Below are 13324 nucleotides of genomic sequence, written 5' to 3'. Positions count from 1 at the left end.
AACAGGGAGGCCAAGCTCAGTCTTTCACACATTTTCACAGTCTGTCTTTTTTTCCCTCAACACTAAAGTTTGGGTTTGAAAAAATTAATTACTAAATTAATTAATTGTTAATTATTAAAGCAGTACACAAGTGAGAGAAACAAAAATAGTATATGATATCACTTATATGTGGAATTTAAAAAATAATACAAATGAATCTGTATACAAAACAGAAACAGACTCATAGACATGGAAATCAAACTTGTGGTTACCAAAGAGAGAACTTAAGGGAGGGAGGAAGGGATAATTAGGAGTATGGGATCAACAGATATAAACTACTATAAATAAAATAGATAAGCAATAAGGATTTGCTGTATAACAGGGAAACAATATTCAATATCTTCTAATAACCTGTAATGGAAAATAATTTGAAAAAATATATATAACTGAATCACTTTTCTGTATACCTGAAACTAACACAATATTGTAAACCAACTATACTTCAATAAAAAAGCAATATATAGTCAATATAGCAGTTATAGAAATACAGAAAGAAAACCAAATTATTCATAATCCTACAACCACCCAGACACTATCATCGTTAAATTGTCATATTTCCTTCATGTTTTTCCTTTCTTTAAAAAAAATCCTATGGCAGATTGGGAGTGGTCTGGAACTCTGACAGGTGTGCTGGGAACATCACAGCCTGCATCCCGGCCCTCACCAGGCACTTGCTCCGGCCCCTCTTGCTCCAGCACTGCTCCCCTCTGGGGAGAAGGTGCTGATGCCGGAGAGGGAACAGAACCTGCTAGAGCCTGACCCTCAGGGCTTCTGCTCCAGCAATTTGGGATTTGACCACACCCCGATATGGTGGTGGTGTCTACTGAGTAGAGCAGCCCCTGTTCACACCCGGCTCTGGCTCTCGCCTCTCCACCTCCAGCCCCACCTCCTACCAAGGTGATAGCTGCCAGGGTACTCTGGGGGGAGATGTGACTCATGCTCTCATCAGATCCAGCTCTTCTACCAAAGCCACTGGACTGTAGAGGGACATTCCCACACAAGGACAACCCTTCAGGATCAGGATAGGTAACTGTTTCACCTAACTTCATAGAGACAGAAGAATTTGTTTCAAATGAAAGAACAAGAAAAAACCCTGCAAAAACAACTAATGAAACAGAGATAAATAATTTGCCAGATAAAGGGCTCAAAGCATTAGTAATAGGAATGTTAACTGAACTACGGAAAAGAATAGATAAACACAGTGAGAATTTTAACAACAAACTAGAAAATATAAAAAAGAACCAGTCAGGGACTTCCCTGGTGGTCCAGTGGCTAAGGCTCCATGCTCCCAATGCAGGGAGCCCGGGTTCGATCCCTGGTCAGGGAACTAGATCCCACATGCCATAGCTAAGAGTTTGCATGCCGCAACTAAAAGATCCAGCATGCTGCATTGAAGATCCCGTGTGCTGCAACTAAGACCCAGAGCAGCCAAATAAATAAATAAATATTAAAAAAAAAAAAAGAACCAGTCAGAACTGAAGAATACAAAAACTGAAGTGAAAAACGCACTAGAAGGAATTAATAGCAGACTAACAGGTCATACAGAAGAAGGCATAAGTGATCTGGAAGATAGAATAATGGAAATCACCCAATCAGAACAGCAAAAAGAAAAACAAATTTTAAAAAATGAGAACGGTTTAAGGGACATCTGGGACAACATCAAGCGTACTAACCTTCACATTATAGGGGTCCCAGAAGGAGAAGAGAGAAAGGTGGCGAAAATGTATTTAATGCAATCATGGCTGAAAACTCTGGAGCATTCATGACATGGAATATGACTCAGCGACACCAAGGAATGAACTATTGAAACATGCAACAACCTGGATGGACCTCAAGGGCATTATGCTTGGTGAAAAAAAGTCAATTCCAAAAGATTACGTACTGTGTGATTCCATTTGTAGAACATTCTTAACACGACACAACTATGGAGATGAAGACCAGATCAGTGGTTGCCAGGGGGACAGGGACAGGGGTGAGGAGGTGGGATAGGGTGGGAGTGTTTAGGAATACAAGACACGGGACAAAGCAGCTGTGATGACAGGACTATTCTGCAACTTGACTGTAATGGTGCTTACTGGAACCTCTACAGGGCATAAAGTAGAACTACACACACATACACACGAATGAGTGCAATTTTTAGAAGATGGTGAAAACTGAACAAGATCTGTGGACCAGTTAGTAGTAATGCAGCAGGAGTAATGTGACTTTCCCAGTTTAGGTACTGTACTACAGGGAATTCCCTGGCGGTCCCGTGGTTAGGACTCCATGCTTCCACTGCAGGGGTCATGGGTTCAATCTCTGGTCAGGGAACTAAGATACTGTACTACAGCTATGTAAGACGTCACCACAGGGGGAATCTGGGTGAGGATACACAAGTCTCCATGCACTGTTTTTACACTTTCCTTTGAGTTTATAATTATTCCAAAATAAAAGTTTAAGTTTTCTTTTGAGGGGGTGTGGGGGGCAGTGGCTACGAGAGGCCGCTCCATCTCCCAACGTATTTAATATTTAGTGCAAAGATTCTTACGCTTCCCAGGGTGGGATGCCAAGGTTCCATTATCCTGTTTCCTGTGGCTCTGGGGAGGAGTTTGATGTAGGTGTAACCGCACAGGTGCCTACCAAGGAGGGTGGAGGGAGAGGGCTGATGCCACCATTTGTAGACAGATGGGTCAGGTATGAGAGCAAGAACCAGTCTGAATTCCCCTGAAAGGCAGCCTGCAGGCTGTCTTGAACAGGAGGGACTCTGGCCTCTGACTCCTAATACGAAAAAGTGACCTCTGTACCAAAGGGGAAAGGGAGAGGGGAGGGATGACTTAGGAGTTTGGGATTAACAGATACGCACTACTATATATAGAATAGATAAGCAGTAAGAACCTACTGTATAGCACAGGGAAGTATATTCAATACCTTGTAATAACTTATAATGGAAAAGAATCTGAAAAAGTATATATATATATATATATGCTTATATATGACTATAGAATATGACTGTTCTATAGTCACATAGATATATGACTGAATCACTTTGCTGTATACCTGAAACTAACACAACATTGTAAAACGACTATACTTCAATTAAAAAGCAAACAAACAAAACAGACCTCTACTTTTCATGAATTGTGTAGTTCTCCAAGCCTTTCTGTGATTATCCTTAGAGACTATTTTAAAGGCTGCTTTGTCCAAGGACCCTTCTCCTTAGTAGATCCTAAAAATAAACTATAAACTAGTCCATTAAAAATCTGTTAACACTTCTGCTGTGGGCCAAGATAGAGTAACAGGTACCAGATAAACTCCCTCACCTGAAACAACTAAAAAAACTGGACAAAAAAATATATGAAACAATGGTTTTCTAACATGGCCCACGAGCAGTGGAGGACAGTGATTCCTGAGAAGGGGAAACCAATACGGTGAGTTTACGATGGCTCCAGCTTATTGCCTGGAGACAGTTTCTGAGCTGCAGCAGAGGGAGGGGAGCCCAGGGCGGGCCTGGCAGACTCCTGGGGTAGAGATGGAACCAAGGAAGGAAGTTAGCAGGGCCAAGCACCAGAGAGGAGAGAGCTGCAGACAGAGATCTGCAGAGGGTTCCCTCTTCAGCTGAGGAACTGAATTAGCTGATGTGTAAAGAAACTTAACTACCTGAGGCTGGGGAAAGAACCATCACCAGAATTCACTAGCGTCGGGAATACTTTGTATTCCCACCAGCCAGAGTGGAAAACCTCACAATTCAAGAGGGATTGGGTAAAGTACTCAGAAGTGTACTGTCTCAGTAGTGGCACAAAATGAGCCCTAGAATAACGGCTGCTTTAATCCCACCTTAGAAAGCCTCAAAACAGGCCTCGAAAGAATAAATCTATTTCCGAGTAACTTGTGGCCCAGAACAAATTTCAAGAAAATTTATAGGAATACAAAAATATCCAGCACCAGGACTTCCCTGGTGGCGCAGTGGCTGGGAGTCTGCCTGCCAATGCAGGGGACACGGGTTCGAGCCCTAGTCTGGGAGGATCCCACATGCCGCGGAGCAACTTAAGCCCGTGCGTCACAGCTACTGAGCCTGCGCGTCTGGAGCCTGTGCTCCACAACGGGAGAGGCCGCAACAGTGAGAGGCCCGCGCACCGCGATGAAGAGTGGCCCCCGCTCGCCGCAACTGGAGAAGGCTCTCGCACAGAAACGATGACCCAACACAGCCAAAAATAAATAAATAAATAAATTTAAAAAATATATATATATATCCAGCACCAAAAAAGGTAAAATTTATGATGTCTGGCATCCAATAAGTTGTCAGACATGCAAATAAGCAAGTAAATAAGACCCAAAATGAGCAGAAAAAAACCCCAATCAATAGAAACAGACTCCAAAATGACACAGATGATAGAATTAGTAGAAAAGGGAATTAAGAGTTACTGTAACTACATTCTAGGTGTTCAGGCAGGTAGAAGAAAGGTTAAACATGGTAAGTAGAGACATGGAAGATTTTTAACGTCTTTTAAAATTTTTGGTTAAAAAATACATAAAATTTAACATCTTAACCATTTTTAAGCATACAATTGAGTGATATTAAATACATTTACATTGTTGTGCAACCATCACCACCATCCATTCCCGTAAGTCTTTTCATCTTACAGAACGGAAACTCTGTATCCATTAAAAAATAACTTTTCATTTACCCCTCCCCCCAGCCCCTGGCAACCACACAATTTCTGTCTTTATGATTTTGGCTGCTCTAAGTATTTCATATAAGTGGAATCAAACAGTGTATGTCTTTTTGTGACTGGCTTATTTTACTTATAATGTCCTTAAGGTTCATCTGTGTTGTAGCATATGTCAGAATTTCCTTCCTTTTTAAGGTTGAATAATATTCCATTGTATGTATACACCACATTTTACTTATCCGTCCATCCACTGATGGACATTTGAGCTGCTTCTATGTTTTAGCAATTGTGACTAATGCTGTCTTGAACATGGGTGTACAAGTATCTCTTCCAGATCCTGCTTTCAATTCTTTTGGGTATTTTATTTTATTTTTAATAGTTTTTATTATTTATTTATTTGTTTGCACCGGGTCTTAGTTGTGGCAGGCAGGCTCCTTAGTTGTGGCTGGCAGGCTCCCCAGCTGCAGCAGACAGGCTCCTCAGTTGCAGCTCGCAGCCTCCTTAGTTGCGGCACGTGGGCTCCTTAGTTGTGGCATGCAAACTCCCAGCCGTGGCATGCATGCAGGATTCAGCTCGCCAAGCAGGGATCGAACCCGGGCCCCCCGCATTGGGAGTGCGGAGTCCCAACCACTGTGCCATCAGGGAAGTCCCTTTTTGGGTATTTTAAAAGACCCAAATCAAAATTGTAGAGATTAATACCACAACATCTAAAGTGAAAAATACCTGGATAGGACTAACAACAGACTAGATACAGCCAATAAAAAGGTTAGTGAACTTAAAGACACAGCAATAGAAAGTATCCAAAATGAGACAGATTTAAGAGAAAAAGACTTAAAAATAATTACAAAGCATCAGTGAGCTTGGAACAACTTCAAGCTACTTTAAGTATAAGGTATAAATGGAATCCCCAAAGGAAGCAGGGGGACAGCATAGGTGTGGAGTAATGGATTCTATTTATGACCACAGTAAGCCGTCTGGGTTTAGGATCAGGGTGTGGGGTGAGGATGGGGGTTTGAGCTGAAAGAACTCCAGGTGGGATTGAGGAATCCACAAACTGCTCCTGAATTTTTACCCAGCTACTCCTGGGCTCTCAGTAATCTCCATGGCCACCACTACACCCTGCCTCCCCCTCTAAAATGCTGGCCAAATCCCTAGCCTCATCCTTCTTAGCACAAGTTGGCTTTTCTACAAATTGGCTAAGGGCGTAGAGTTACACAGACCTGAGTTTAAATTCCAGCTTTGTCATTCACTAGCTGTGCGGTCTTTGACAAGTGTCTTAACCTCTTTGAGCCTCTGTTTCCTCCTCCATAAAATGGAGATACTAATATATATCTCATGAGGATAAACCCAGATCACATATGTGAACATGCCTGGCATGTATTGGATGTTCAATAAATGATAGTCCTCTCCCTCTGAACTTCTGTTTCCTCATTTGTAAAAAAGAAGGAGGTGGATAAAATTTTAGGGCTTCTCAACTCTTCTATTTAAGGACACCCATGGGCATCTCTCTAGATTGTTTTAAAAGTTTGGTTCATCTGTACAGTAGAATACTATTACAGCTGTGAAAGAAAGAAAGAAAAAGGAAGGAAGAAAGAGAAAAAGAAAGAAAGGAAGGAAGAAAGAAAGAAAGAAAAAAAGGAAGGAAGAAAGAGAAAAAGAAAGGAAGGAAGAAAGAAAGAAAGAAAAAGAAAGAAAAAAAGAAAGAAAGGAAGGAAGGAAATGCTTTTCAAGATTAATTAAGTAAAAAAGTAAGGTCAGGAACTGTGTATCTTACACATTAGAATCCATGTAAAAATGGGGGGCAGAACCATACATATATGCACCATTTCAGTTTTTTTCCCCTGCACTCAGCCCACTTCACAGTTTACAAGAGTTTGTGGGGATTTCCCTGGTGGTCCAGTGGTTGAGAGTCCGCCTTCCAATACAGGGGACACGGGTTCGATCCATGGTCAGGGAACTAAGGTCAGGGAACTTAGTTGCTGCAGGGCAACTAAGCCTGTGCGCCACAACTACTGAGCCCTCACGCCACGACTAGAGAGAAGCCCGTGAGCCACGACGAAAGATCCCACATGCCGCAACTAAAACCCGATGCAGCCATAAATAAATAAATAAATATTTAAGGAAAAAAAAAAAAAGAGCTTGTGACCCCTGCTCTGAAGAAGCCCCATGTCCACACATGACCCAGGGCCATGTTCGCCAGGGTAGGGATTTGAGGGTCTCAGGCCTAGAAGCACTTTCAATGCCTTTGGTCTGATATTCTGGGATTCTCTAGGTCCAACAGCAGCAGAAATGCCAGAAGCTGGCATAATCTGTGGGGGAACAGGAAGTTCTGCCTGGGGGTGGGGTGGGGGGAATGCATGTCCATCTCAGGCCAGGTTTGCAAAAGGGAGAAAGAGAGAATACTACTAGCTCTCTGTCTGACAAGCTGATTTTGGTGGTCCCAGGGAATGGGGACAGAATCCCTGGTGCAGTGGGAAAAACTGGTATCCCTGGCCCCCTGAACTAGGTCCTTCCCCTGGGGGGTTAAGAACCCCACAGCCATGGGAGACAAGATTCCCCCATATGGTTGCTATGGTGTTTGTGATGCCAAATAAACCTGTGTACCTGGAGGAAGAGGCAAGAAAAGAAATACCTTTTAATGACTTGTGCCAGGAGTCAGCTTCCCGCGGCTGCCCTCTCGCCCTTGGGCCTGGTCACCGTGAGCTGGGGGGCAGAGGTGGGACTTAACTTGTGCCTGACTCTCTAACTCCTAGCTGGAGTTTGGCACAGAATGTACGCTCACTACTTGTTCAGTGAGTGACTTAACTGAGGACCTGAAGTCATTCTCGATTTCTTCCTCTCCATCGTCATTCAATCCCTCATTCCTGTCAATTCTTCCCTGAATGCCCCGGACTGACCTTGCTGTTTATTGCATGGGAAGCAGTCTGGGTAGTGGTTAAGAGCACGGGTTCTGAAGTTGAGTTTTCTGGACTTGAATCTTGGCTCCTCCACCTAACTAAGCTGCAAGGAGGCCTCAGGAAAGTCTTCTTCTCTCCAAGCCTCCAGGCTTTTGCTAATATGTTTCCCTTTGCCAAGAATGCCCTCTCCTACCACTCCCTGCCTGGTGCGTGGAAACCATTCTCATCCTCCGAGGTCCAGCCCACTGGTCAGTCTTTCTGAAGGCTGCCCTGAGTCCCTGGGCAGAAAGCATCTCTCTCCTGCTCTAAAAGCTGTTGTTCAGACTCTCTAAACTAGCAGTTGTGATATGGTAATAACCTATGTCACATTCATCAGTGTATTCACTCATTTTTTTTTTTTTTTTGCTTTTTTAAACTGCTTTATTAACGTCACAATATATAAAGAACATCTCTCCATGCAATAGGTAAAACTCTCCTGCTGACAGAAACTTACAGATTGGGTCAGAAACACAACATTCAATTAGAAGCTGGTGATAGGAGACCCACAAGAAACAAGTAACATCAAAAGGTTTACAACAAAGGTACGTCACAAACATGTAAGTTTAGGAAGCAGGTGTGTCTCCCTACTAATTTCAGGGAAAACATCAGGATTCAAGGCATAAGGCAGAACTCATCATGATGGTCATGGTGAGGGGGGTCAGTGCTAACTGCCCGCAGACTATGACTCAACTGCTTTTCCCTCAGCTTTTCCATCAACTGCCTCACCTCCTCCCCAACCCTTTCCATATTCTCTTCTTTCATCCTTGCCTGTGGCTCTTCAAGCCTCTGAGTCATGTCCCATCTATACTGCAGGATGGGCTGCCTAACACGGAACCTCCTACGATTTCCTCTAGGTACACAATATTCACCAGCTTCCAAAGGGAGGGCGAAAGGCTCTCCTTTATTAGCATCCTGCCCCTTTTCATCCTTGTTTTCATTCTCCTGGTTGGCATTTTCCATGTAGAGATTTTTTACTGCTTGTTCCTCTTTGGACGCCATTGCTCCTGGGCCTATCCTCGCTGTCTCCTGCTCCTCCCGATTCTTGCTGCAAGTGTGCCGCCGCCGCGACACTTCGACTCGCAGACCTGCTGCCCCCGCGCCTCTTACTCTTGGGGGTCGACCTCGGCCCGCACTCCCTCAGGGCCACCGGGAGCAGGGACCTCCCCCTGCCCCCCGTGTCACTTGTCCAAGCACCGGCTTGGGCCCCGACGCTCTCCTTTCTTTGTGTGTTCCTCTCACTCATTTTTTAAAGCAAGTATTATTAAACACCTACTATGTGCCAGGCACTGTTCTACATACTGGGGAACGAGAGCAACAAAACCTCTGCCCCCAGGGGCTCCATTCTGCTTCCCCCATGGTCTGAGAGGCAGCTGTGTTGCAGTACTGCTGGGCTGCCCCCCGCAGGATGCAAGCCCTGTGCTTTCCCAGCCTCACGACAGAAGAGAGAGCCTGGAGTCAGTGACAGAGATATCAGTGGTTTAATGGATGGGGATGGGGGTCTTACGTGTCTGAAGCAAGGTTCTGGAGCGCTGCCCCACCATGTGTGGCAGACGTGGCAGCAATCTTTGCTATGGGGGGGGGGGGGGGGAAGGCTACCAGTTATAGAGGGAGTTGAGATCAGGTTGGCTCATCAGTTACCAGGGAAACCAGCAGAGGGGCACACCCCTTTAACAAACCATCATAGTGGAGATAGTTCTGATCTAAATATTAGAACAATCACTAGCTGGGATGGGGGGCAAGTACATAGGAAATTACTGATGAGGCTCTATGATTAAGAGGGCAGGTCAGGCATGTGAACAGGGTGTAGGTGAAGCAGAGACTGGTGGAGCAAGGGATGTACAGAGAGCAAGAGCACAGCCATCTTGGGTGGCCTGATCACACAAGTACAAAACAGCTGGTCTTGGAGTCAGGAGGGCTGGGTTCTATTGGTCCTGGTCTTCCACAGCTGTGAGATCCTGGGCACGTTTGCTACCCTCTCGGAGCCTCAGCATTTTTACCTCTAAAATGGGCTTCATGATACTGATTTCAGTTGGATGTTGTAAGGATTAGCTGTATGAATATGAAGTGCCTAGATGGTGCTGGCACACAGTAGGTCCTCAGTGAAGGACTGACCAGAACGGGACAAGAGCTTGCTGAGCACCAACGCTGTGCCAGGCCCAGGCCGGTGGTGCAATGGCTACCCAGGTGCTGGCCCAGCCCCCAGGAAGCTTCTGGGTCGAAACCTACACCAAGGACCCTCTAAGAGGTTTGGGAGGCACTACTGATATTCTCTAGGCATTGGAGGTAGGCAGGGATGCTGAACGTCTTCAATGCATGGATTTTCCCGCCCAATAGAGAGAACGTTTGCCCAATAAAATGCCCCACCTTTGAGAAACACTTGCTAGAACCATTCAAGGCAGAGGTTGCAAACTCAGTGCCTCCTGGGACCAGGCAGGTTGAAATGCATCATTTGTCTTCCTGCAACACAGACAGTTTGTTTAAAATTAAACATATAGAAATGAGCTCTCGTTCACAAAGATACTTCCATTTTTCTTGAAACATCCATCTCTCATTGGCTTTTTTTTTTTTTTTTTTTTTTATTTGGCTGTGTTGGGTGTTCGTTGCAGCGCGCAGGCTTCCTCTAGTTGCAGAGAGCGGGAGCTACTCTTCGTTGCAGTGCGGGGGCTTCTTATTGCAGTGGCTTCTCTCGTTGTGGAGCACGGGCTGTAGGCGCGTGGGCTTCCGTAGTTGCGGCACATGGGCTCAGTAGTTGTGGCTCACGGGCTCTAGAGCTCAGGCTCAGTAGTTGTGGCGCACGGGCTTAGTTGCTCCATGGCATGTGGGATCTTCCCGGACCAGGGCTCGAACCTGTGTCCCCTGCACTGGCAGGCGGATTCGCAACCACTGCGCCACCAGGGAAGCCCCTCTCACTGGCTTTTGTTTTCTTACATTTGATAGAAATTGGGGCATAGAGAAATATTTACTTTCCTGTGAAGACAACCTCGAGAACAGGGTGAAAGGATAAAAAGTCACAAGACCACATACAGGATCTATTCCAGGTGTCACACCTGGTTCTTTAAGGTGTTTCAAATTTCTCAAGATTGTAATCTGGGCCAAACCCAGACCTTCTGAGCGTTGAATTTAGCCCATGGGTCCCAGTTTTTGTTCTCTATTTGGGTTTTCTACTTCTGACCTTTTATTTCCCATCAGAGCCCAGCCTTCACCCAGGTGGGAAAGATGGACATGGCAGGGAGGGGAAGGGAGGGGAAGGAAAGGCCTCATCTGGGGGTAATATCCATCAGGTTCACCAAGAAGACGGAAAGAGCAAGGTCAAGGTCATGGAGAGAAAGAACAAGATGCAGTACTGAGGTGACGGACTCACAGCCATGACCAGCACGGAGGGGCCTAGAATTCCTGGGGGACAAACCCATTCAGGGTGATCCTGTCCAGGGTGAGGCGCTCTCCTCTCCCCTGCCTTTCAGTTCCCCTCCCCCATCCTTCTCCCTGCCCTCCCCCCTTTTCCATCTTCCTTTCCGGTTCTTCCTCCCACCTTCCCTCTTCCGCAGGGGTTCATGGGAAGAACTGGACCCAGGCTCAGATGGTGCCACAGCTGGGGGACCTTGGGCACGCCACCTGACTGCTCTGTGCCTCAGCTTGCTCCCTGAGAGAGTGGGGAGTGTCACAGCCCCTCCCTCACTGAGAACTTGACCCTGAGCCATGGTACCAGGAGACCTGAGTTCTGGTTCCAGCTCTGTCTCTGACTGGCTGGGGGGCCTCGGACAAACCACATACCTCTGGGCTTCATTCCTTCTTTATTAAAAAAAAATTTTTTTAATGTGGGCAGAAGTTAGACTAGGTAATATAGGAATCTCTTTCAAGCTCTGACCTTCTGAGGTCAATTCTGTGAGCTCTGAATTCAATTTCTAGTCATTTCCACCCAGTCTCTGGGAGAACTCAAGCTCCTAGGTGGCCCAGTCTTTCCCTGCCTATAAAAAGCAGTTCTGATGAACTCATTTGCCCTCCAGCAGTGAATGACTGTGTTATTTCTCCAGAGACAACATCTGACTGGGATCTAGGATTTGAGTCAGAACCTGGTTTGGGGATTTAGGGTCAGTTAGTGAATCTCTATGCAGTTGAGACTTTAACTGGGAGAAGCAGTTGTTGGTGGCCACAGTGGCAGAGAAAGCCAGTCTTGAGGGAGAGAGAGAGAGAGAAACAGAAAGAGGAACACAGCAGACCTACAGGGAGGAGCAGAGAGAAGAATCCCCATTTCAAGCTCTTGAAATCTGAGACACCCCTGAGTCTTTGTAATGGATTCTCCCCACTTTTTTTTCTTTTCTATTAAACTCCAGTTAATTTCTGTTCCTTGTCACCAAAGGTTTCTAACCCACATAGGTTAAAACACAGAGGTTTGGTTTATTATATTTCTGAAAAGCTGAGTTTGTTTTTAGTAGAAAAAAAGAGAAAGCTAAACAAGGACGGACACACCCCCCCCCAACAACAAGAACAAACTGAAAGGAAAACAACCGTCAGTTATTAATTTGACAGATGTTTCTTGAGCACCTACACTATGCCAAGCATTGTGTCCAGTGCCTCATACACACACATTACTTTAATGTGTGGGTAATGTTTTTCTCATTTCAGCGGGCATTGAGGCACAGAGAGGTTAAGGGACTCCTGCAATGACACACAGCTGGTGAGCAGCAGAGACACCGTGAGTCAGGGCTTGGTGAGATGACAAGAAGCTGGGTCTTACCTGTGTGAGCACAGCTCAAAAGTGAAGAGATCTCCTGGGTGGGGACCCATTTGGCCCAGAGAGTGTAGCAAGCCTGAAAGATCACACCCCATCATGACTCAGTTATTCTGGCTACAAAAGAACACAGCAATCTTTCCAGTTTGAAGCAGGGAGGGATAGATTGGAGAGGAAAATCTTCCAAAATGCGAAACACTTGGAATCCCTCAGTATCTCTCATTTTCCATCTTCTCAAGATTTCTTCTGTAAAAAGCCTTACTGGGTTCAGTAAAAATGATTCCTCTCCTAGATCCATGGAGGAGGTTAGAAGGGGTAGGAGAGGAAGACGCAGTACCCAAATCAGGTTGGAAACAAGAGTTTACTTTGCAGTTGCATCATCTTTGTTTTGGCTGCACCGCAAAATTGCAGGATCTTAGTTCCCCGACCAGGGATGGAACCCGGGCCTGTGACTAAAAGTGCCGAGTCCTAACCACTGGACCGCCAGGGAATTCCCTGCGTCATCTTAATATAAAAATTTCTTTGAAATCCATAAAAAGAGGCCCTGTCAATAGGCAATAAACCAAGAAAGAATAGTCAACATTTCTAAGAATCAAAGAAATGCAGATTAAAGCAACATACTATTTTTTACCTTCTGGGTTTTCAAGCATTAGAAAAAGTATAAAGACCATCTCTGGAGAAAGACGTGGGGAGATGGGTACTCTCATACTTGCTTGGTGGGAATTTCAATTGACGGAAACATTCTGCAGGGCATTTTGGGAATATGACTCTAAAGCCTTAAAATGTGTATCCTTTTGACTCAGTAATTCAATTCTAGGTATTTATTGAAAGGAAATATAATCACAGGGGTATTCTTTCTAGGATTATTTACAATAGTGGGAGGGTCCCTGGGGTGGGCTGAGGCTGCCAGGGTGCTCAGGGCACCCATGGGGTTTGGGGTAGCTGCTATTTATCCACTGGAGGAGAAATAT

General features: G+C 45.3%; 1 protein-coding gene and 1 pseudogene across 1 annotated transcript; both read right to left on the bottom strand.

Moving 5' to 3' along the window:
- LOC137761953 (elongation factor 1-alpha 1-like) overlaps window positions 1–12663 on the bottom strand; it is a 34159-nt pseudogene extending 21496 nt beyond the window's left edge.
- LOC137761955 (protein BEX1) lies at window positions 8023–8964 on the bottom strand. Its single transcript, XM_068539147.1, has one exon. It carries the CDS (start codon window positions 8621–8623, stop codon window positions 8237–8239), a length of 387 nt encoding a protein of 128 aa, XP_068395248.1. The 5' UTR covers window positions 8624–8964; the 3' UTR covers window positions 8023–8236.
- Window positions 12664–13324: the final 661 nt, after the last annotated feature.

This window comes from Eschrichtius robustus, chromosome 3 (assembly GCF_028021215.1).
Source record: "Eschrichtius robustus isolate mEscRob2 chromosome 3, mEscRob2.pri, whole genome shotgun sequence".
Taxonomy (NCBI): Eukaryota; Metazoa; Chordata; class Mammalia; order Artiodactyla; family Eschrichtiidae; genus Eschrichtius; species Eschrichtius robustus.
This window is presented reverse-complemented; position numbering and strand designations above follow the sequence as displayed.